General features: G+C 41.4%; 1 protein-coding gene across 9 annotated transcripts in view; it reads left to right on the forward strand.

The window, feature by feature from the left end:
- NCOA6 (nuclear receptor coactivator 6) overlaps positions 1-21,949 on the forward strand; it is a 97,025-nt gene that overhangs the window by 66,241 nt on the left and 8,835 nt on the right. For 8 of the 9 annotated variants that reach the window (XM_087853629.1, XM_087853631.1, XM_045806392.2 and 5 more), the window contains 5 exons: positions 2,418-3,534; positions 6,182-6,303; positions 9,728-12,718; positions 15,637-15,705; positions 18,764-18,800. In XM_087853629.1, coding sequence (XP_087709755.1) covers positions 2,418-3,534; positions 6,182-6,303; positions 9,728-12,718; positions 15,637-15,705; positions 18,764-18,800 — 4,336 coding nt within the window. The remainder of the gene's footprint in view (positions 1-2,417; positions 3,535-6,181; positions 6,304-9,727; positions 12,719-15,636; positions 15,706-18,763; positions 18,801-21,949) is intronic. The other variant, XM_087853635.1, reaches the window with a different exon arrangement.

The following is a 21,949-nucleotide window of genomic DNA, read 5'->3' on the forward strand; positions in this document are numbered from 1 at the left end:
TAAAGGGTGAGAGAAGAGTAGGGCAAACTACTTGACTTTTCCCACCTGCTGATGCAAAACTGCATTCCTGAGTTATGTGAATTCATGAGTTTTGTAGAAGTTATAAAACAGGGATAAAATCATTCATAATTTCTTGCATCCAAGCACAAGCTATTTTGTCTTATGTGGTACCTTCCACGTGCACATATTGTTTAGATTTCCTCATTTATCCTCACGTAGTTCTACTCTTGTCTCTCATTTTCTGTTCTCTTACCCCGCTTAATTCTTTTGTTAGCTTTTACTTTGTCCTGAAAAAATGCCTATCTGTGTTATTGTCTCTTGCCAACTCCAGAGAATCAGGGATTTGGTCTATCTTGTTTCTTGATATTACCTTAGCACTGAAAGTGTCTTGTACATATTAGATACTCAATAAATAATTATTGATCAAATGACTATACACTGGTATGTTCAGTGTGTATAATACATTCAGTGGCCATGGAGTTCAAGTTAAGAGTTTATAAGGCTGGGGCACTTGGGTGGCTCAGTCAGTTGAGCGTCTGCCTCTTGATTTTACTTGTGTCATGGGATTGAGCCCTGTGCCCAGCTCCGAGCTGGGTGTGGAGCCTGCTTGGGATTCTGTCCCTCCCACTGTCCCTCCCCCCGTTCTCTCTCTCCAAGAAATAAAAATAAAAATTTTTTAAAAAAGAGTCTATAAGGCTAGTTTAGAAAATCTTCTTTGGGATTAAGAAAAACTCTGGCTAATGTGAACAAGGGATAGTTTGTTCCCTGTCTCCCTGGCTGGAGCATGGACTGGTCTCATAACTTCATTATGACTGCCACTTTCTAGTCCTCACTTTAAAGTGACAAAAGAGAGAGAAAATAATCTAGAGGGTTATTCAGTAAAAAGGGGGAGATAATGCAAGCAACTATAGGAAAATTCCAAAGACCCAACAATAAGTAAACACTACAGCAAGCCGGCAGTGTCCTTGTCTAAATTAGAAATAACCGAGAAGACTAGGACTTGTCCCATGTGATCCACCAGGGACTGCCACAGGGGAGGGTCAGTGAAGTTTTAACATCCCTTGTTAACTATTCTGTCTGCAGCTTCTGTGTTGTCTGTCAGTTGAGTCCCACCAGAGGCTCAGCTTCCAGATCAAGATTAAATAATTTTTACTCGAGGCACCTGGGTGGCTCAGTCGTTCAAGCGTCTGCCTTCGGCTCAGGTCATGATCTCAGGGTCCTGGGATTGAGCCCCGCATAGGGCTCCCTGTTCTGAGGGGAGCCTGCTTATCCCTCTCCTCCCCATTTCTGCTTTCAGTCTCTCTCTTTCTCCCTTTCAAATAAATAAATAAAATCTTAAAGTAATAATAATAAGTTTTACCACATCGGAGCAGAGAAGACCTGTCCTCAGGAAGTATTAAGTGTTCTTTCTTTTCATGTGCAGCATCGAGATACCACGCACATAATCTTTGAGAGTCATTAGTTTTCAGGAAGCATTTTTTAAATATCTTCTCAACATTGTCAAGATTTTCCTAAGAGAATACATCATATTCATTGTTTCCTGGACTCATCTAAAGCAGAGCTTATTTCACTAGCCTACAGTGCTTTTCATTAATTTTTTTTCACCTTAAAGTAGCTACATGTCATTTTTAAATAATGAGATGCTTCCTTTCTCTTTAATTTGAAACAAAGTAAACTATTGATCTTCAAAATGTTATCTTTAAGGTACCAAATAGGAGTAAAGAAACAATTTTTTCTTCTCTCGTATGGTCACTGAGAATGTAAACAATCATTCCAAAGTCATAGCTCCATACTTAGAAAAGCCACAGAAGGGGCAGTGGCTCAATCAGTTGAGCATCTGACTTTTTTTTTTTTTTTAAGATTTTATTTATTTATCTGACAGAGATAGAGACAGCCAGCGAGAGAGGGAACACAAGCAGGGGGAGTGGTAGAGGAAGAAGCAGGCTCCCAGCGGAGGAGCCTGATGCGGGACTCGATCCCAGAACGCCAGGATCACGCCCTGAGCCGAAGGCAGATGCTTAACGACTGAGCCACCCAGGTGTCCCGAGCATCTGACTCTTGATTACAGCTTAGGTCATGATCTCAAGGTCCTGGGATCGAGCCCCATGTCGGGTTCTGTGCTCAGCAGGGGGTCTGCTTGAGATTCTCTCTCCCTCTCTCTCTGCCTCTCCCGCTCTCTAAAATAAATAAATCTCACTTACTATATTAGAAAGAAAGAAAGAAAGAAAAGAAAAAAGGAAGAACGAAAAGAAAGAAAGAAAGGCCGCAGGAAATATGTCAAGCACAACATACTTGTTTTTGTTGGTCAGTGCACATGTGGGTGATGGGTGTTTTTCCAATTAATAATTTGAGCATCTTAATATCAATAAGATAAGACTGTTTCTTTCTGAAACTGTCCTTTCTTTTTCTTTTTTTAGGTGGTCAAGGAGCTGGTCCTCCTCAAAACCAGATGCAGGTGTCCCACGGGCCACCAAATATGATGCAGCCCAGCCTCATGGGAATTCATGGCAATATGAACAGCCAGCAGGCTGGTAGTTCTGGGGTTCCTCAGGTGAACCTGGGCAACATGCAAGGCCAGCCTCAGCAGGGCCCACCATCTCAGCTGATGAGCATGCACCAGCAGATTGTGCCCTCCCAGGGCCAGATGGTCCAGCAACAAGGAACCTTGAACCCTCAGAACCCTATGATCCTTTCAAGGGCCCAGCTTATGCCTCAGGGCCAGATGATGGTGAACCCTCAAAGCCAAAATCTTGGGCCCTCGCCCCAAAGGATGACCCCACCCAAGCAGATTCTTCCCCAGCAGGGCCCACAAATGATGGCACCACATAACCAGATGATGGGGCCTCAGGGGCAAGTTTTACTCCAGCAGAACCCAATGATAGAGCAGATAATGACCAATCAGATGCAGGGGAATAAGCAACAGTTTAACACTCAGAACCAATCCAGTGTCATGCCGGGACCAGCACAGATAATGAGGGGACCAACTCCAAACATGCAAGGAAACATGGTGCAGTTTACGGGACAGATATCAGGACAGATGCTGCCACAGCAAGGGCCCGTGAACAACAGTCCATCTCAGGTTATGGGGATTCAGGGGCAGGTCTTGCGACCACCAGGGCCCAGCCCACACATGGCCCAGCAGCATGGTGATCCTGCTACTACAGCAAACAATGATGTCAGTTTGTCTCAGATGATGCCTGATGTTAGCATGCAGCAAAGCAACATGGTTCCCCCCCACGTGCAGGCCATGCAGGGAAACAGTGCCTCGGGAAACCACTTCTCAGGCCATGGCATGCCTTTCAATGCACCTTTCAGTGGAGCACCCAATGGAAATCAGATGTCCTGTGGTCAGAATCCAGGCTTCCCAGTCAATAAGGATGTCACACTAACAAGCCCATTGTTGGTCAACTTATTGCAGAGTGACATCTCTGCGGGTCATTTTGGGGTAAACAATAAGCAAAATAATACCAACGCAAATAAACCGAAGAAGAAGAAACCCCCTCGGAAGAAGAAAAATAGTCAGCAAGATCTAAAGTAGGTTGTGGTAGTTTTACCTTAAATCTTATTTATTTCTATGTGGACAACTTTTTCTGATGGAAAATTTTAAACATACATAAAATTAGAACAGTATGAAATCTCTCTGCTTCAACAGTTATCAATTCATAGTCTATCTTGCCTTCCTATCCACATTACCTTTTTGAATATTTTAAAGCAAATTGACTGTAAATATTTCAGTACTATGTATCTAAAAGATAAGTATGGTTGGTTGGTTTTTTTTAATGAACACACAATACCATTAACATGTAGAAAAACTAATATTTCCTTAATATTCTCACATATTCAGACTATGTTCAAATTTCTCTAATTATCTTCATTCTTTTTTTATAGTTTGTTCATGTAAGGATTAAGACAAAGTTTATACTTTTCAATTGAGTGATACATGTCTCTTAAATCTGTAGTCTCAGGGGGATTGTGGCACATAGACACTGAAAAGTAGCCAGTGCTACACATTGCACCTCCACAAAGCACTTCAGGCTATTAATGGCTGTTGGGGAGCCAGGAAGGCCAAGTGTGTTTTGGAGATGAAAACAATTTATGGAGATTTCTTGCTGTCTCAAATAGAAATAGTTCTTTGGAGGTACCTGGGTGGCTCAGTCAGTTAAGCATCCGACTCTTGATCTCAGCTCGGGTGTTGATCTCAGGGTCGTGAGTTCAAGCCCTGCGTTGGGCTCTGTGCTGGGCGTGGAGCCCACTGTAAAAAAAAAAAAAAAAAAATTTGTGTACAAATGCCTTTCCTTTAAAGGCTCTCCATTTTGTGTTTTGTTTTGTTTTGTTTTGTTTTAAAGACTTTCCATCATCCCTAGAAGCTTAAAACCTCATTTTAGGTTGGTTGGGCCTTTTAAATCAGTTACCCTTTAAGTAAAGGTTCTCCAGGTGAGTTCTTTTGCAAGATAACAGCAGGAAGGAAAATTAATTTATATGTCATGTCTTGAAGCTGAGTGTTAATAATCATGTTTTTGGCTTTGATAAAATGTTTCCTGTAGGAGTATTGATTAAACTGGGTTTTCTGCCTTTAATCATAAAAATTGGAATTCAGAGACATTTGTTAATAGGGAATAGTGACTAACAAATGTAAAATGGGTTAATCAAAACAAATTGCTAGAAATGTAGAATAGGAGAGTTTTAGTTAACCATAAATGTTCAAAGTAAAACCGACTATCTGTCTCCATGCCTTCCCACAATATTTCTTTGATTGTATTCTAATATTATACCATACTCACTTGCTGCTTCTTGAATCTTATAAAAGTCTATAACTATATATTAACAAACTATATTTTCCTGAATTCAGACCTAGTAAGACCTTTAATTATCTAATTTTTCCAGTAGCTCTAAGTTAAATTCTTTACCGCTATCAACCTGCTATCCTGGGAGGATATTTATTCCTCTCAGTAGCCTAGGAGTAAAATTGCAAGGTTATTCAGTTGCCTTTAGTATGCATTCTTGCTGTTTTCAACAGCCCCGAGGGAGATTGCTTACTTGTTGCAGCTAGAAATTGTGAAAAGGGCCTTATATAGCATCAGGGCTTCTAGGAAGGGCAACAGTATGTATAATAGGAAGAGCACCTGTTCCTAACTCTACCAGTGGCTCACTGTGGAACCATGGGCCTCTTACACTTCTCTGGGCCTTTGTTTTCTCATCCATAACATGAGGTGGCTGGACCAGATATCTGAGATTTTTTTTTTAGCAGTGTAGTTCCATGAAAGTAAAGAGACCTACAGAATCCTTATAAATTTGAAGTGAGAGAGAAGTCATAGAAGGAACAAATTGATACAGGCATCTGGATGTGCTCATGATCCACTTCAAGTTCTAAACTTCCATGTGCTAGGACTTTTTATAAGGCTCAGAAACTACACAGAATATAATGAGGTCAAATACTGTCTAAAAGTGGGTGGCCAACATCAGGGCAAAGGGAAACTAAAGATAAGGAAGAAAAGTGCAGATAGGAATAAGATTGCAAACCAAATGGATGTGAGCTGCTGGTTCTTTGGGAATTTGGGTGTTAGTAATAACGTTTTTTTCATTTCTTTTTCCCCCGCTAAAAATTCTAAGCTACAACCAGGTAAAAATGAAAGCATCCCAAAGCCATTGGGGATGTCTGCAAATACTCATTCAGCAGAATTAATTAGCTTTGTTCTAGTATTCTCCATTTTTCTTTATTCTCTGAATATCATTTTATCAGCCAGCCTATAACTTCTTGCAAGGTGTTATGAATTATCCACAAAAAAAGAAATAATCTGGACTCTCTGATTGACCTTGATAACTGCACCAAAGATAGTGTGGTTTCACAGAAATGGTACTTTATAATGTTGATAGCCCAAACTATGATCAGGTCTTAAAACATCTAAAGGATGGATGATTACATGAAAATCATTATGTCAGAAATTTGTAGAAAGTACTTTGAGTAAATAGCCATGCTATTAGATTAAGTAGATTTTATGTAATGAAATTGCTGGATTATTTTTATGCCAAATATTGAATATTTTATCAGACTAGAGAGATGTAAGTAGTGATAAGGATGATAATGCAAACAGATTTTAGTTCTTCAGAAATAGGGGAGAGGTTAAGTAGTTTCATGTATAAACTATGCAACTTACTCTCAAATGTGTAATTTATTTTTTAGTACCCCAGATACTCGCCCAGCTGGGCTGGAAGAGGCCGATCAGCAGCCATTGCCAGGAGAACAAGGAATTAACTTGGACAACTCGGGCCCTAAACTGCCAGAATTTTCAAACCGACCACCAGGTGATAAAATGTTAGCTAAAGATTATATACTTTTCATCATTTATACAGCAGTACAAGGTTTCTTTTCAAGGAAACAATAGTATTTTATTTTGTCTCCTAACTAGGCTTCTTTAGAGATAAAATGTATCTAATAATGTGGAAACTTTGCCTTGATATTAAGAAAAATTTCAAATATAACTTCCGAAGCTTGTGTATGTATGTAGTATATATAGTTGACCCTTAAACAACATGGGTTTGAACTGCATGGGTCTACATACATACAGATTTTTTCAATAAATACAGTACTGTAAATGTATTCGCTCTTATTTTCTCACTAACATTTTCTTTTCTCTGGCTTACTTTACTGTAAGAATACAGTATGTAATACATATAACACAAAATACATGTTAATGGACTGTTTATGTTATCAGTTAGGCTTCCAGTCAGCAGGTAGGCTATTAGTAGTTAAGTTTCGGGGGAGTCAAAAGTTATACGTGGATTTTCAACTGCATGGGGAGTTGGTGTTCCTAATCCCCAAATTGTTCAGGGGTCAAGGGTCAACTGTATATATACTGCTTAAATTCGTCTTCATTATTTTAAGTCCTCATAAACTCAGACTGAAATATCAAGTGCCTCTTTATTCTTGTCAGTGTCAAGGTCCTAGTTGGCATCAAAATGGAATAAGATTAAATGGAAAGATGTTTTCACTTTAATCCTGCTTACCTGCCTTTCTTACAGCATTTTCTACTGGGGTTTTCTCGAAGCAGAGAACAGGTTTACAATAAGATTTTTTATAGCAGTTTTATTACGAATCTGTAAGCATAATATATGAGAGTAATAAAAAAGACACTCATGTACCTACCACCTAACTGAATAATAAATAGGATCAGTATTCTTGAAGCCCCCTGTGTTATTCCCCCTTTTGACTATAAAATAATATTCTCCTCTAAATGTTGAAAAGAAAAAAGCTCCTAAAATTCATTTATTCCAACCTAGGCGTTATAGAAGAACTAAGGCCAGCTGCCACAGTATCTCTGTAGTTGTTACTGTTGGCCTGAGCAGCGATTTGTAACCTTATTCCCCTGTGACCCAGTTGAAGACACACAAGCCTGTTAGACTTAGGTCACTCTGCCCTGTGTATACAAAGGATTATGTTTTGGTTTTTTTCCTCACTAGTTATTACACCTCCTTTTTGTCATGTAAGTGAGAATGACATTATTTGGGGGATAAACTTTAATCCATCCTTAATTTATGTATTTTAAAAGTGAATGAGAAAAGAAGTAAATACATCATGATGTCAATACTTCATGTTGTTTACTACAAATTATTTGGGCACACCACACTTCCAGTCGGTGAATTGCAGCAGCACAGATGAGGCGGGGAGGTCATCGGTATTGACAGGTATATCCAGAAGGCATTATGAATAGGAAGGTACCTTCTTCCCTCAGATACATCTGAATTATGTGAATCCCAGGGGTCCTCACACACATATTGCTTCCTTTCCATAGTTTGTAAACTAGGAAGCTATAGGCTAAATTTGACCTATTTGTGTTTGAATTGTCATGCAGTGTCTTAAACCAAACAAAAACCTGAATTTAAATGCCTTTAGACAGAACATCATTCTGCTCAGCTTGGCTCTGTCCACAGGACTGCTACTGTCTTATGCCACACCACTTCTCTTCACTGCTGGCCTGGTGCCTATAGGCATATGAGTTTGCATCCCTTGATTAATAAATAGGGTATTTGGTTATGTTATAGACACCATGTGTGCTCTGGCTTTCCTTCTCCACTATTCTGTCATGGAAACCCCAATCTGTCTTCTTATCATTAGTGCCCTTTGGACTGCTTCCTCCAGCTTCTGGAACCTTTATAACAGCCATGCCCTCAGCTATTACTTTTGAGAGGCTGCTGTATTATCTGTTCTGCTCTCTTTGGTATTTACAGTGCTGCTTGATGGGCTGATTTAAAGATAAAAGACATTTGTGTCATAGCCCAACAAAAATAGACTTCTACAGAAATGACAATTTTAATATGAGAACCCGAGTTAAACCTGTAGAAATGCCATATGTTATTAGCTCTGTGAACGTAAAGAAGTAACTTCGCCCTAAAATAGAAAAGGATTTTTTTTAAAATCTTCAAAACTGAATTTGGCACATTGTACTCATTGGTGCCATGGAAATCTTTGGCCAGAAGACATTAATTAGCTGTGGACTACAGGGTCTGACCCTGTGGATCAGCAGCATTTCATAGCTGCTCTGTGAAAATCTTGAATCATCATTCTGCCAACTGCCTGATCCAACTGTTCTTATTCCTACACCTTCTTAAAACTTTCCTTATATATTTTTCATGCGACAATGGACTAAATCTAGTTTTTGAAATTGTATCCCAGCTATTTCCCCGCTTTTTCCCATGGAACCACCTTTATTCCTGGTTAATGATTTTTCCTTTCTGCTGATTGTGCAAGGCTTTGGTTCTAAAATGCCAAGTAAAGTCTTCACAAAAGAGTCACTTGAGCTCTTGCCTTCTGGAAATCTATAAGGCATTGTCCCCCAGATTCTTTTCCTGAAATTATATTTTATTCCCAAGGGCAATGCTTCTGGCTTGCTTATTCTCCCATTGTGGATTCATAGAAAATATTTCTCCAAGTAGAGTTTTAACATGTAAGAAAGTAAATGGAAATTAATATCCGTAAAAAAATCTCCAGTGCCCTCAATTGATTTTCAATATGTATATCAGCTTCTGTGAGCTCCTACTATTTATTAAACTGATTTACATCAGAGGGGCAGTTTAATTCAGTTAGGTTCCCCAAAGGATTGAGCCTGAAGGATGCAGCATGGTGTATGGACCCAACAGATTGGAGTAATTTTAAATCCCTCTTAAGGAATTGAATCCTAGCACTTTATATTTTACTTCTGTTGAAAGAATAAAAAGCCTGTCTTCAGTGCTGGCATTGTCACAAAATCTAGTCTTAAAAAATTAATCAGTGGTAACAGAAAAAGTGAATCCTAAATGCCTTAGTTCATTCACTAGGACAGTGGGATATTTATTATGCCCACGTGAGAGCCCAGTGCTGGGTGCTCAGCTCCTGCTGTCGATGGGAATTGTTCTCATTTCCTCCGAATGAGTGGTTGGGACAGACTTGGCCACTTGGAGCGCACAGCACACGGTGTCTGTTAGAGTCTTGTGCAGTAGTGCCTCATTCACACGCTGAAGACTGAGGAGCTCCAGGTTCTTGATGCTTTGCTTTTTGCTTCCTTAAGCAGTGTGACCCTTTGCTTATGTCGGAAAACGAGGGGCTGCCCCTACCCCCCTGGGAGTGGGCATGCCTGAGCTGTTTGTGCACTGTCTGTGCCGCCTAGACGAGTATTGCTTGGCTGTACTCTAAAGTTAGCAGAGCTTTCCTTGCCGAAAATCTAATTTCGCTGATTTTGGGGGCTTGTTTTAGGTTATCCTTCTCAACCAGTTGAACAGAGGCCACTTCAGCAGATGCCTCCTCAGCTCATGCAGCATGTGGCAGCCCCACCGCAGCCACCACAGCAGCAGCCACAGCCACAACTGCCACCGGCACCACAGCAGCCACCGCCTCCCAGTCAGCCACAGTCTCAGCAGCAGCAACAGCAGCAGCAGCAGCAGCAGATGATGATGATGCTCATGATGCAGCAGGACCCCAAATCAGTTAGGCTTCCAGTCTCCCAAAATGTCCACCCCCCGCGGGGCCCCCTGAACCCAGACTCCCAGAGGATGCCCATGCAGCAGAGTGGCAGCGTGCCCGTCATGGTCAGTTTGCAAGGACCTGCTTCCGTGCCACCGTCGCCTGATAAACAAAGAATGCCAATGCCTGTGAATACTCCTTTGGGAAGCAATTCAAGGAAAATGGTATACCAGGAGAACCCCCAGAATCCTTCTAGCTCACCATTGGGAGAGATGTCCTCACTCCCTGAAACGAGTGGCAGTGAAGTACCATCTGTCTCAGGAGGCCCAAACAACATGCCTTCACATTTAGTAGTTTCCCAGAATCAGTTAATGATGACAGGGCCAAAACCTGGACCATCACCCCTTTCAGCAACTCAAGGTGCAACTCCCCAGCAACCCCCTGTAAATCCCCTGCCCAGCTCCCATGGCCACCATTTTCCAAATGTGGGTGCTCCAACCCAAACATCTAGGCCTAAAACACCAAACAGAGCCAGCCCCAGACCCTACTATCCTCAGACACCCAACAATCGCCCTCCTAGCACAGAACCTTCAGAAATCAGTCTATCACCAGAAAGACTCAATGCCTCCATAGCAGGACTCTTCCCCCCACAGATTAATATTCCTTTACCTCCTAGGCCAAATTTAAACAGGGGGTTTGATCAACAGGGCCTAAATCCAACAACTTTAAAGGCCATCGGGCAAGCACCTTCAAATCTTACCATGAATAATCCTTCCAATTTTGCTGCCCCACAAACTCACAAATTAGATTCTGTGGTGGTGAATTCTGGAAAGCAGTCTAATTCTGGAGCAACAAAGCGGGCTAGTCCAAGCAACAGTCGCAGGTCTAGTCCTGGGTCCAGTAGGAAAACCACCCCAAGTCCTGGGAGACAAAATTCAAAAACCCCTAAACTTACTCTGGCCTCTCAAACAAACACAACCCTGTTGCAAAATGTGGAGTTGCCAAGAAATGTATTGGTCAGTCCCACGCCTTTGGCCAATCCCCCTGTACCTGGGAGCTTCCCTAACAACAGCGGGCTGAATCCTCAGAATCCTGCCGTGCCTGTGGCTGCAGTGGGGGGTGTTCTCGAGGATAACAAGGAAAGCTTGAATGTGCCTCAGGACGGCGATTGCCAGAATTCCCAGGGTAGGAAGGAGCAGGTAAACAATGAGCTCAAAGCAGTCCCTGCCCAAGAAGTTAAAATGGTTGTCCCTGAAGATCAATCTAAAAAGGATGGGCAGCCTTCGGATCCTAACAAACTTCCCAGTGTCGAAGAGAACAAAAATTTGGTGTCTCCTGCTATGAGGGAAGCACCGACATCGTTAAGTCAACTTCTTGACAACTCTGGAGCTCCTAATGTGACCATTAAACCCCCTGGGCTTACAGATCTGGAAGTAACACCTCCAGTAGTTTCTGGGGAGGACCTGAAAAAAGCATCTGTCATTCCCACACTGCAGGATCCGTCTTCTTCTAAAGAACCCTCTAATTCCCTAAATTTACCTCACACTAATGAGCCGTGTTCAACCCTTGTGCATCCAGAATTGAGTGAGGTCAGTTCTAATGTTGCACCAAGCATCCCTCCAGTAATGTCAAGACCTGTGAGCTCTTCCTCCATCTCCACTCCCTTGCCCCCAAATCAGATAACTGTTTTTGTAACTTCCAATCCTATCACAACTTCAGCTAACACATCAGCAGCTCTGCCAACTCACCTGCAGTCTGCATTGATGTCAACAGTTGTCACAATGCCCAATGTGGGCAGCAAGGTTATGGTTTCTGAGGGACAGTCAGCTGCTCAGTCTAATGCCCGGCCTCAGTTCATTACACCTGTCTTTATCAATTCATCCTCAATAATTCAGGTTATGAAAGGATCACAGCCAAGCACAATTCCTGCAGCCCCACTGACAACCAACTCTGGCTTGATGCCTCCCTCCGTTGCAGTTGTTGGCCCTTTACACATACCTCAGAACATAAAATTTTCGTCTGCTCCTGTACCGCCTAATGCCCCCTCCAGTAGTACTGCTCCAAATATACAGACTGGTAGACCCTTAGTCCTTAACTCACGACCCACCCCTGTTCAGCTTCCTTCCCCGCCTTGTACCACTTCTCCAGTTGTCCCTCCTCATCCCCCTGTCCAGCAAGTGAAAGAATTGAATCCAGACGAGGCTAGTCCTCAGGTGAGCACCTCAGCCGATCAGAGCACTCTGCCCTCTTCACAGTCAACCACAATGGTTTCTCCCCTTTTGACCAATAGTCCAGGCTCCTCTGTCAATCGGCGAAGCCCAGTCTCATCTAGTAAGGGCAAAGGAAAAGTGGACAAAATCGGCCAGATTTTGCTGACCAAGGCATGTAAGAAAGTTACAGGCTCTCTTGAGAAAGGGGAAGAGCAATATGGTGCAGATGGAGAGACTGAAGGCCAAGGGCTAGAGACCACAACTCCAGGGCTCTTGGGAACAGAGCAGTTATCCACAGAGCTGGACAGTAAAACCCCAACGCCCCCAGCACCCACTCTGCTAAAAATCACCTCTAGCCCTGTGGGCCCGGGCTCCACCTCAGCAGGACCCAGCTTGCCTGGCGGTACTCTCCCCACCAGTGTACGCTCGATAGTAACCACTTTGGTACCCTCTGAGCTCATCTCTGCGGCGCCGGCCACAAAAAACAATCATGTTGGCATAGCACCTGAGCCACTTGCAGGTGGCCTAGTGGAGGAGAAGGTGGGATCCCATCCAGAGCTTCCGCCCAGCATAGGTATGTACTTGGGGCCTGGCATCATCTCCTCATGTCAGTTTTTTGATGACCTATCCCACAAAAGAAAGCATGACTTCTTTTCTACTTGGAGGAAGAAGAGTGGGCTAGATGGCAATAGTGGTGTTTTATTTATTGGAGGTACATTGGGAAAGATACTTTAAAACCCATGTTAAGTTTACATTCATTAACATGGTTCTCTCTTGGCTCCTGAAATAATGATAGGTAGGTCTTTTCAATTATGTAAAGTTTGTCATTTTACAAAGGAAGCATCTTTACATATGTTATCTCACATCATCTTCATACCAACCATGTCAGGTAGCCCTTACCCCATTCTGTGGGCTAGAAGATCGAAGCTCAGAATTCAGTATTTGTTCAAAGTCCAGCCTGTGAACCTCCAGTTTAACTTTGTCTCTTAAAGGTGCATAGCAGCTTCTGCAAGTTCTCCTTACTGTGATAATGACTTCTCTCAACAGTCAGAGCAGAGTTCTCATGGCCCCTTCCTCATTGTACTCTATCCCAGAGACTAATCCCTTCTGACTGGCTACTCCAGAGGAGAGCTTTTCAGAAACCCAGATTTCATGATAATGGGTAGACACAGGAGACGCAAAGTGGTTGAGAGACAAGCTTGAGTTAGTATCACAGCGCCAGCATTTACCAGCTCTATGGGTTTAGTTAAGTTACTTGACTGCTCCAAACTTCAGTTTCCTTGTTTGTAGTATGGAGACAACAGTAGTTGTAAGAATTCAGTGAGATAATGCATATAATGTGCTTAGCACAGAATATAGTAATCAATAAATGTAAATAATTGTTATTACTGATTTCTCATCGATGCAGTCTCTTTGTAAGTTAGGCCGTTCCAACTCATGTATATCTAGTTTAGATTGTTTCCTATGTACTGTTACGGTGGACAAACGATGGGAGCATTGGTGTCCTTACACCTCCCCTCCTCCCTTCACACCCTGCCTCTCACACACACACGTGTTCCTTCTGTGAGGCCTAAATGGTATAGAAGCTCGGTCACACACTGCCAAAGCTGAAAAGGACCTTTGCTATATCCGAGGCTAGCAAATAGTGCTTATCTTGTTTAATGCAGCTAAAAATTTTTGAGTGGTAAGCACCTACGTGGAGGGGCAGAAGGAACGCAAGCTTCGGGGTCCAATCAGAGTTCAAATTCTAGTTCCACTGGTTACCAATCACAGTTGGATAAATTCCTTAACTTCTTGTAAGCCATGTACTTGACCTGTGAAATGGAGGCTGTCATTCTACCTCCCAAAATTCATGCAGATACGAGGAGAGGACTTAGCATAAAGTGACCAGCGCACCGCCTCACTCAGAGCTTTGGAAAGGTTAATTCCCCTTCTCTCTGCCTCTTTACTTCAATGCCAGAGATACAAGGAGGGATAAAGGCCTTTGGGGAGTTTACTGCCCTTACAGGAGATAGAGACTTCACAGGTCTAGGTGCTCTAGGTTTCTGGTTTTAGTTCTGTGGAGGTAGGTGACCCCTAAGATTGAAGAAACCTGGTGTGACTTAAATATATTCTCTGCTATTAAATGTTTCTTTTGTACTTCCTTTCAGGGAACTTCCCCCCCCCAACATACTAAGAGAATAATGGCGAAGTGATTAAAAAGTATTTTATCTGGATCATATATAATCTTAGAGGAATATATGAGCTTTGGGGAGACGAACCTGTGGTTGGAAAAAAAAATCACAATTTTAGTTAAGATTGTTTCCATTCTTTTTCAAGAGGCTTCTGGGTTTTTGTCTTGAAAATACGAGAAACCAATACTAGAGTTAAAAGTAGAAGTTAAGGTATAGTTTTAAGCTTTATCAGATAAGCATCCAAAATAAATTCTTAACACAAATGCATTATTGACTAAGCAGGCAAAGAAATCTACAAAATTCACAGTTTCCACAAGTGGGTAAAACTTACTGTTACAGAGTTTATCTAGGATGTTAGACTGAAATGTCAATATGGGAGGACATAATCCTTGAGTGACTGTGGCATATCTATGCTCTTAATCTTTACCATATGATCTAGTAAGCTCCCATTCTAGAGTACGTTGTGTATCCTATTCCATTCCTCTTCCAGGACCTAAGTACTCTCTGTCTTCTGAAGCGTAATTCTGATGTTTATCCCTCTAATGTACCATCAGTTTTCTCAATCTAGAATTGATCTCCCTTGCTTTCGATTCCCATAGCACTTTTTATGAATCTTCTTCATATAACATCCCAGTGCACTCCAGTGTACCACATGTGCGTATCTTATCTTTGACACTGGACTGTGTTCCTGATGGACAAAAAGAATAATTGGTCTTGAAAGGTGCCTGGCACAGTGCCTTGCCCCTAGTAAGTTCTTGGTAACTGTTTATTAGACAAGTAAATGACATATCAAATTATTTATTCATCAAGTATTAATTGAATATCTGCTTTATGACCATCGCTCTTTGCCAGGTGCTGTAGAAAAGTATAAAAGAAATTATATGATTTATTTCAGGTCTCAAGGGGTGTAATCTTTACAGGGACGAGAGAGTTTTTGAAGGCTAAGGTGACTGGTATAATTGTTCCTCTGAAAGTGGTTTGGGTTGTCTACTAAGGTATGCTTTGGAGTTTTTTAGAGTACTGGATAGAACATGATCCTAAGAAGCAAAAATCATGGGTACTCTTGTCCTTATGACCACCTCCTTCCTTGATCTTTGTACACACAAAAGGGAAAAACAAATACCCCTGCTGGTGGTCTATGTTACTGTGTGGTATAGTAGCTAATTTTTTAAGTTTTGAAATGTCCTTTCAAGGCAATTGAAATGGCTTCCAAGAGGATGTGTATTTCAGCAGTTACTTAGCCCTTGATTCAGTCAGTGCTTTCTGTTTTGTTGAGGAAAGAAAGTAAAAGGCCTGTAATTTTTTTTTCTTGCCTTAGCCCCTTCACCGAGTTTAGTCTCAAAGGAAACTCCAGCCACAACACTGCAGGGGTCTGTTTCCAGACCAGGTAAGGCATGCTTGGAAAAACTTCTCCGAGTGGAATGGATTACATGTGAAGGAACTGCTTCTACCCTCAAGGTGCCAGAAAGTGGCTGAAACTCTTACCTGCTGGCTTCCGTTGAGCAGACTTCAGTTGAGTGGCAGAGCTTGTGCGGTACTATTTGAGGTTATTTTCCCCAGACCAGCTTGCCGTGTTACGCATTCCTGGTGTCAGCCAGGGAACTGAAGAAGGGCATTGCAGTGCCCATTGTCTGCCTGCCACCCAGCTATGGGTGGTTTCCGTGGCACAATTTACCCTGTAGCTGGCAGCTGACTAACTGGCATATGGCAGCTCGCTGGGGTGGCAAGCATTACTGCACTAAGCTAGTAATTGCACTTTCGTGACAGGAGTGGAGGCTTGTTCTGAGAACCTCTGCTACAGTGAGGCAGCCATTCCCCAGGGAATCAGTCATTTCAGTCATCTCTGGATGGCATTATGTTTCTTCCCATGACCAAGAAATTGCAAATAGCACTAGGGATGGTGTTTCTGGAAGGTGGAGTCCATGGTAATCTGACAGATAATTTTTGTGGAATGCTGTGTCAGCTCTGAATGCATGAGGATCTTGATGGCAATAACAGCACTGTCTTCGTAGGCAGATAAATATGCCAAAGCAGATAAATATCATAAATATGTTACAGTTTAGTCTTGCCTGGCCCTTTGTCATTGAAGGTATTGAGGGATACCAAAAAAAAAAAAAAAAAAAGGAAGTATGACGCTTTCCACAAGGTGGTTAGAATCTCATTTACAGCGGCGCCTGGGTGGCTCAGTTGTTAAGCATCTGCCTTTGGCTCAGGGCGTGATCCTGGTGTTCTGAGATCAAGCCCCACATCAGGCTCCTCCGTTGGGAGCCTGCTTCTTCCTCTCCCACTCCCCCTGCTTGTGTTCCCTCTCTCACTGGCTCTCTCTCTCTGTCAAATAAATAAATCTTTAAAAAAAAAAAAAAAGAATCTCATTTACAGTACAGTTCACACTTGACAAAATTTGTAAGCAAAAACAAAAACAAAAAACAAAACTACCATGTTTAGTTTCGTGGGCCTAAGCCAGTGAAATTAAGATATAACTTGTGATTTATTTTTAAGATTTTTTTTAAAGGCGTCTCTGTACCCAGTGTGGGGCTTGAGCCCACAACCCTGAGATCAGGAGTCACATGGTCTACCCACTGAGCCAGCCAGGTGCCCTAACTTCTTATTTTAAAATGGGCTTCAGGTGCTATGTGCTATGCTATGTTCTGTTGCACACTCTGAATGTGCAGGCCTCTGAAAAGAATGGATGAGCTAAAAACATTTCAGCCACCTGGATTCTTCCTTTGCCACCAACTGTCCATATGATTGTGCTAGGCACCTGAGAAGGGTAGGAGTGGAGCAAATTATTTGCAGAAGGGCTTAGATAGTAAAATTCATTTTTGGTGAGAAGCAACTAGAAAGAGGAAGGGAATTCCATGTCCTGCCCCAATTCTTTACTCCAGAAAAATGTTTTATCATATCCTACATCTAAGTCAGAATTATTGGCCAAAGAATCCTGTTTCTTTTAAGTTTCACTTAAATGAATCTCCTTAAAATGCCCCCGGAGTCACTAATGGCCTTCACCAAATTCCTTTGATCTGTACTTATGTGAATTAGCTGTGATAGTGTTAAAGTTATCAAAAGCACTGAATTTTTTTCAGATGAGCAAACTAATCAAAATTTTTATGTAATCAGCTTCCTTTGAGCTGTTTTCATTTTTGAGCACCTGTTACCTGAGTTTGTATGCTCCAGTGGAGCCAGCAAGGCAGCAGAGACTCAGTGAGGTGGTGTCTTTTTCATGTGGTGGGGTTTCCAAGGTTTATGGGTTGGATATGGGGTGCTAAGTAGCAAATGGGAAGCAGGGAGTCCCTCGTCTTGCATTGAAGGCAGAGTATTCCAGCCTCCTCATGTTAAGGCTACATCAACATGAGCATCATAGCAATAATAATAATAACAACAACAATAACAATATTAAGTTATTACTAAGAGCCAGGTGCTGTACTGAATTTTTATATGTATTAGTTCATTTAATCTTACTAATTTTGAGGTGGGTAAAGTGATTGTCCCCTTTTTTCAGATGAAGCATTGAGCATAGAGAGGTCAAGTAATTTGCTCAATGGTTAACATGGCTAATAAGCAGTGGGGTCAGAATTTTAATCCATGCACTCTGACTTCACTGCCTTCAGGGAGGTTAACATGTAATCAGTGGGGTAGATGAGGCATACACTGAGTCTGTGGTGCTAATTCTCTGAAAAGGGGGACAGGGACAGAGCTGTGGAAGTCCAGAAGCAGGAGAGATCACTGCTCTCTGATGCATCAGAAAAGCCTTTTAGAAAGAGGAACTACCCAAAGGCATATAATGGAAGAAGATGTTTTTCTGCTGATGCTGAGAAAGAAGTGCCTGGTAAACCCATAGAATGCTCATTTAAGCAAAACCCTGATAGACAAATTACTGAGATTTTCCTTTCTTGGAGGGCATTTCTGGGAGGTTGAGGAAGAGAGGAACATAATGGAGTCTGTGGGTGTTATCTCAAAGCAAAGCAGTCTGCCCTCTAAAACTCAGCGAGGAAGTCCTTTGGAAGAGAATGCATCCTGAATAGATATTTAAGACATATTTGAAGATTACTGTCTTTAAAAACAAGTGTCAGGAGGGTGGAGATATTTTAAGAATGAAAACAATCTCTTCTACATGAGAGGAAGAGGCTTATTTTACTAACCTAGTTATAGCTGGGTGAAATATGAACCAGGCAGTGTGAATTTAGTTCTATTGATTGAAACAGGATTATTTCACAGTGTGGAATAGAAGTAAAAATAGACCAAGTAAGTGTCTTATGCCCCAGACAACTGAGTTGTGTCCCTGCCAACTCTGTCTCTGTACCATGTAGGGTGAGAATCCTGCTGGGCACAGAGACATGTTAGCCTAAATAGGGCATTCAGAATTCTCATAGACACCTCCCTTCTCCCAGTGGACATAGACAACAGGAGCTCCCACATCTCATTTCTATCCTTTGTATTTTTCACAGAACTCGAGGCAAATGCTGCCGTAGTCTCTGGACAAAGGTAAGATGATCATTCTGTAGACTCAGCATGAAAACGGCATAAGCCTCTTTGAAGGGTATCAGCTTTCTCATCCTTTAAACCTCTCTTCACCTTGGACTTTTCCTTCACTCTTTGTACCGGTCTGTTTTCCCTGCTAAATCAGGGGAGCTGTCATGAGTCCTAACCCCTCAGAAGCAATATTTCTCTTAGTAAAACTGAGTGGTTAAGTTTCTCCCTTTTTTGGTTGTTTTGAAAACTGAACGAGAGAGTCAGAGGGAGTCACCATAGTGAGCAAATCGTAATTGTTCAGTACGTAGGAGCTGTTGCTTTCTTGTCATTAATAATAGTCCTTGCAACACCTTCTGAAGTATAGCTCTTTGTTCCTCCAAGCGTAAGAGAGCCAGGTGGGGTCTGACCCCAAAACTCATGCTTTTTCTGTTATACTGCAAGCCCCATAACCTAACAAAATGAAATACACCTGTGGCTTCAACCTCATTAACCCCATGGAGAGAAGTATTATTTTTCAAAAGCCATTCCTTTTTTAGTGTACTAATACATTGAATGACATTTTAGAGAATTTATCATATTTGTACAACTTAGTTTGTAAAACACCTTCACAATCATTTTTTCATGTAATCTTCCTAATAACCCTATGAGGTGGTCATAATAGCCAACATTTATGTGAATGCATTCCATGCCAGGCACTGGGCTGCAAGCCCCCTAAGTGTATTATCTCATTGAATTTTTACAGTATCTGTTAGGAGAGTAAATTCTGTCTTACAGATAAGGAACCTAAAGCTCAGAGAAGTTAACTAAATTGCCCAAGGCCACAGATTTTAGTAAGTGGTGCAGCTGAGATTCAAACTCAGGTGCTCTGACTTCAGAGCCCTCACACTTACATGTTGCAGCAGACAAAATGGGGATTTATAGATCAAGAATCTGAAGCATAGAGAAGGTTAAATATCATGGCCAATAAATATCATGGCCAATAAAATGGTAAGACTTGACCCCTGTTCTTCTGCCTCCAAACTCATTGATATTCCTACCACATCGTTCTGCCTGTATTTTTATTTGGATTGCGCTAATACTTGAATTCATTTGCCTTTCTCAAGCATACACCAACTGTGCCGCTACAGAAAGAAGATAATCAGACCAAAAATATCCTGTGGGTGTTTGTTTCCAGAGCTGTCTGAGCACTGACCATATAAATACCAGGACAGAACTACTGTGGCTTCTGTTTTGCCGGGAGAAAGAGGCACCTCTATTAGGAATCTTTCTTCCTCAGAGGCTTTGACCATTTTCTGGGCTCCTAGCCAGAAAGCCATCCTTAACATCTCTAAAAGGATATGTAAATACCCCTTGATTTATAATTCCACCCCAGCTCCAGCCTCGCTGCTTCTTCACTTACCTTGGCTTGTGGGGCAGTGGTTAGATATAAAGCAAGGTAGCGAACAGTATGGTCACATTCCCAGCCATGGTGCCACTAGTGAAGGATCCTCAGGCAGGAGTGAAAATGGAAGGGTAGGAACAGTTGATAGGCCATGGTTCATACCTCTAAGGAGCTCCTGATCTAGTGGAGGGCAGAAGATATTAAAAGAAAATATGCTGTACAATCTGATGGGTGCTCTAAAATGCCTGAGACAGACTGTGAACCAAAAAGACAGAAGAGACAACTTCACTTGGGAAGTGAGGTCATGGAAGACTTCCCGAAGAGGCGTCCAGCTTCTTTTGTTTTCTTTGTTGCACTGTTGTTTCAGTTCCATGCCTTACAAGCAAATTTAATCAGCTTTTTTTCCCTAATGATTTTGACATGCATTTTTTTTGAACCATGAAAGCAGTAAAAAGTTTATTAAACTTGAAATTCAGATCAGAGAATTAAAAAGAAGGAAACACCAGTAAACCAGTATTCCTGTGACTCAGACAATATTCACTCTGTATATTTTAATTCATCTTCTACTTCTCTTCAGAGTATGTATACAGATAGGGGGTATTTTATATATAAACACTATATCTAATATTTATACATATCTATATAGTGTTTTATATGTATAAGCACTGTAAATTATGCACATACATGTATGTATCTCACATTCATTTATATGTGGTTACATATATATACTCAACATGTATTATGATGAAAATGGGATTATACTATTCATAATATTGGTAACTTTTTTCCCACAATAATGTATGATGAACAGTTTTTATTATTAAATAAACTTATAATATGATTTTTCATGACTGAATATGGATGTGCCATGTTTTAGTTTTATAATCTGTTGTAAAGCATTTAGGTCTTCTGTCCTCATTAGTATAAATAAAATGCTTTGACATCTTTGTGTGTAATTTGAGCACTGTAAAAAGATTTGTTTCCTTAGGCACCTAGAAGTGGAATTGCTGAGCCAGAGGATTACACCAGGGTTTTCAGCCTCAGCGTTATTAACAGTTTGGATCAGATAATTCTTGGGGGGGGGGCACACGGAAGAGCTGTCTTATGCATTATAGAACTATAGAACATTCAGTGACATGCCTGGCCTCTACCCAAAAGAAGCCAGTAGTATCCCTGCCTTAGTCAAGACAGTCATCTTAACAATCAGAAGTGTCTCCAGAGATTGCTAAATGTCTCCTGGGAGGCAAAAATGCCCCCTATTGAGAACTGTTGGGTTATATAATTTATATTAAGAGTTTCTCTCCCCATACCCTTAGTAGTACTGCTTATTACCTATTTTAAATCTTTGCATACTAAAAAAGGGGGTTGAGGTAGGGGCAATTGGCATACCCAGCAGTATATTGTGAATATATCCTTGTGTATAGTCTATAATGTGACTTATAACATGCCATTATCTGACTATACCAGGCTCATAGGAAATGCCAGTTATATATTCGTAATTTCCTAGATTTTAGATACTGTTACTTTCTGAAAGGGAATATTGTTATTTTAGAAAAATGGGTGAGAAAGTTTGGGAATTTTTGTTCCAAGTTCTTAATTTATTTTACCTGTTTTTCCACAATTTCACCAGCAATATGCTTAGTATTTTATTTTTACTAGTGTAACAAACTAGACTCACTCTTAAATTGTCAGTAATATAGAAGGTAGTTATGTTCATTGTCCCAGCGTGGAATATTTTCTCTTCACAATGACTGAATAGTTCTTAATCTCCTGCCTTATG

Source organism: Ursus americanus, chromosome 22, assembly GCF_024610735.1.
Source record: "Ursus americanus isolate L20-20 chromosome 22, mUrsAme1.1.p, whole genome shotgun sequence".
Lineage (NCBI taxonomy): Eukaryota > Metazoa > Chordata > Mammalia > Carnivora > Ursidae > Ursus > Ursus americanus.